Below are 1,176 nucleotides of genomic sequence, written 5' to 3' on the forward strand. Positions count from 1 at the left end.
AAAACCACTGGGTGGATTTTTATCATTATAGGGTGGTTGTGTACACACACTGCCAACACACATTTCAGTTCAAACAATTTGTAAAAGTGCATGTAGCATCCTATGACCCCTTTTATAAAAATATATATATACATATATTAAAATAAATAAATTAGAATAAATAAATTAAAGAACTTATTTACACATAAAATATAACATTATTCACATTATATTTTTTACAACATTTCTTTGAAAAATAAATAAACCTTACTTCCGAGTGTCTTTTGATTCAACCTTCAAAGCACTGGACACTTTGGATTGTTCATCTTTAATGTCAATCTTGGATTTGGGAGACGTCTGTGACTGTTTCATAATTGCAGTAGCTGTTGAGCTGCCATCCGTCTCTTCCTTAATGCTTTTGTTGGGTTTTTCATCAGCCTTTTCTAAATTTCACAGGAAAATGTTTTGTTTGGTTACTGTATGTTATGCTTTGTTTTTATTTTTTTGGCAGAAAAGACAGAACACTCACTTTGGGCAGACTTCCCAAAGAAGTTACTCATCGGGTTCGCTTTGGAGGCTGTTTTGCTTTTTGATGTTTCAACCTACATCATATGAAACCATTATAAATTTCACACACAATCTTGTGTGCCATCAACATTAAACTATAGAGTTACACCCTTACCAGGGAAGAATCGTCTTTCTGTTCTGTTTTCACTTCCTTGCTGGATTCTTGGCTCTTAGAAGCATTTTTGCTGGCAAACATTCCCATGATACCCGCTGGCTGCTTAGCACTGGGTTTGGAGGTAGCTGAAGTGTTTTCATTCAAGCCAGGTTTACTGATTTCCTTCTCCTCTGGAGGGACCAAAGCCATCTCTTGAGCTCTCTGCAGCCCAGCAGATGACATTGGGACCGCCGCAGCACAACGTATAGCGCTGTACCTGAGGAAAGACCAGAAATATTGGATGTGTCACAACTTCAGCATATGATGCATGCACATGATGCATTACAGGTTATATGAGTATCACTTACTTGTTGCAGTTTGTTAGGTTCTCCTTAACAGCTTCATAATCTGTATTGTAAAGTGGTGAATTATCCTTCAGCTCAGCTCTCTGCACACTGTACACATGCACACTGATGGTCACATCCATCTTTGCTTTAACAGCTGTTAAGAAAAAAAAAACTACTGAATACTTAAAA

General features: G+C 37.2%; 1 protein-coding gene across 1 annotated transcript in view; it reads right to left on the minus strand.

The window, feature by feature from the left end:
* The window catches only part of LOC107681526 (DNA polymerase delta subunit 3-like), a gene marked incomplete at its 3' end in the record, with an annotated part of 2,824 nt that extends 1,688 nt beyond the window's left edge, over window positions 1-1,136 (minus strand). The window contains exons 1-4 of the mRNA XM_016477835.1: window positions 1,009-1,136; window positions 662-917; window positions 509-581; window positions 251-422 (exon numbers count right to left, since the gene is read on the minus strand). Of these exons, the coding sequence (XP_016333321.1) occupies window positions 251-422; window positions 509-581; window positions 662-917; window positions 1,009-1,127 (620 nt within the window). The remainder of the gene's footprint in view (window positions 1-250; window positions 423-508; window positions 582-661; window positions 918-1,008) is intronic.
* Between the last annotated feature and the right edge of the window lie 40 nt (window positions 1,137-1,176).

This window comes from Sinocyclocheilus anshuiensis, unplaced genomic scaffold, assembly GCF_001515605.1.
Source record: "Sinocyclocheilus anshuiensis isolate Anshui unplaced genomic scaffold, SAMN03320099.WGS_v1.1 scaffold7057, whole genome shotgun sequence".
NCBI classification, from domain to species: domain Eukaryota; kingdom Metazoa; phylum Chordata; class Actinopteri; order Cypriniformes; family Cyprinidae; genus Sinocyclocheilus; species Sinocyclocheilus anshuiensis.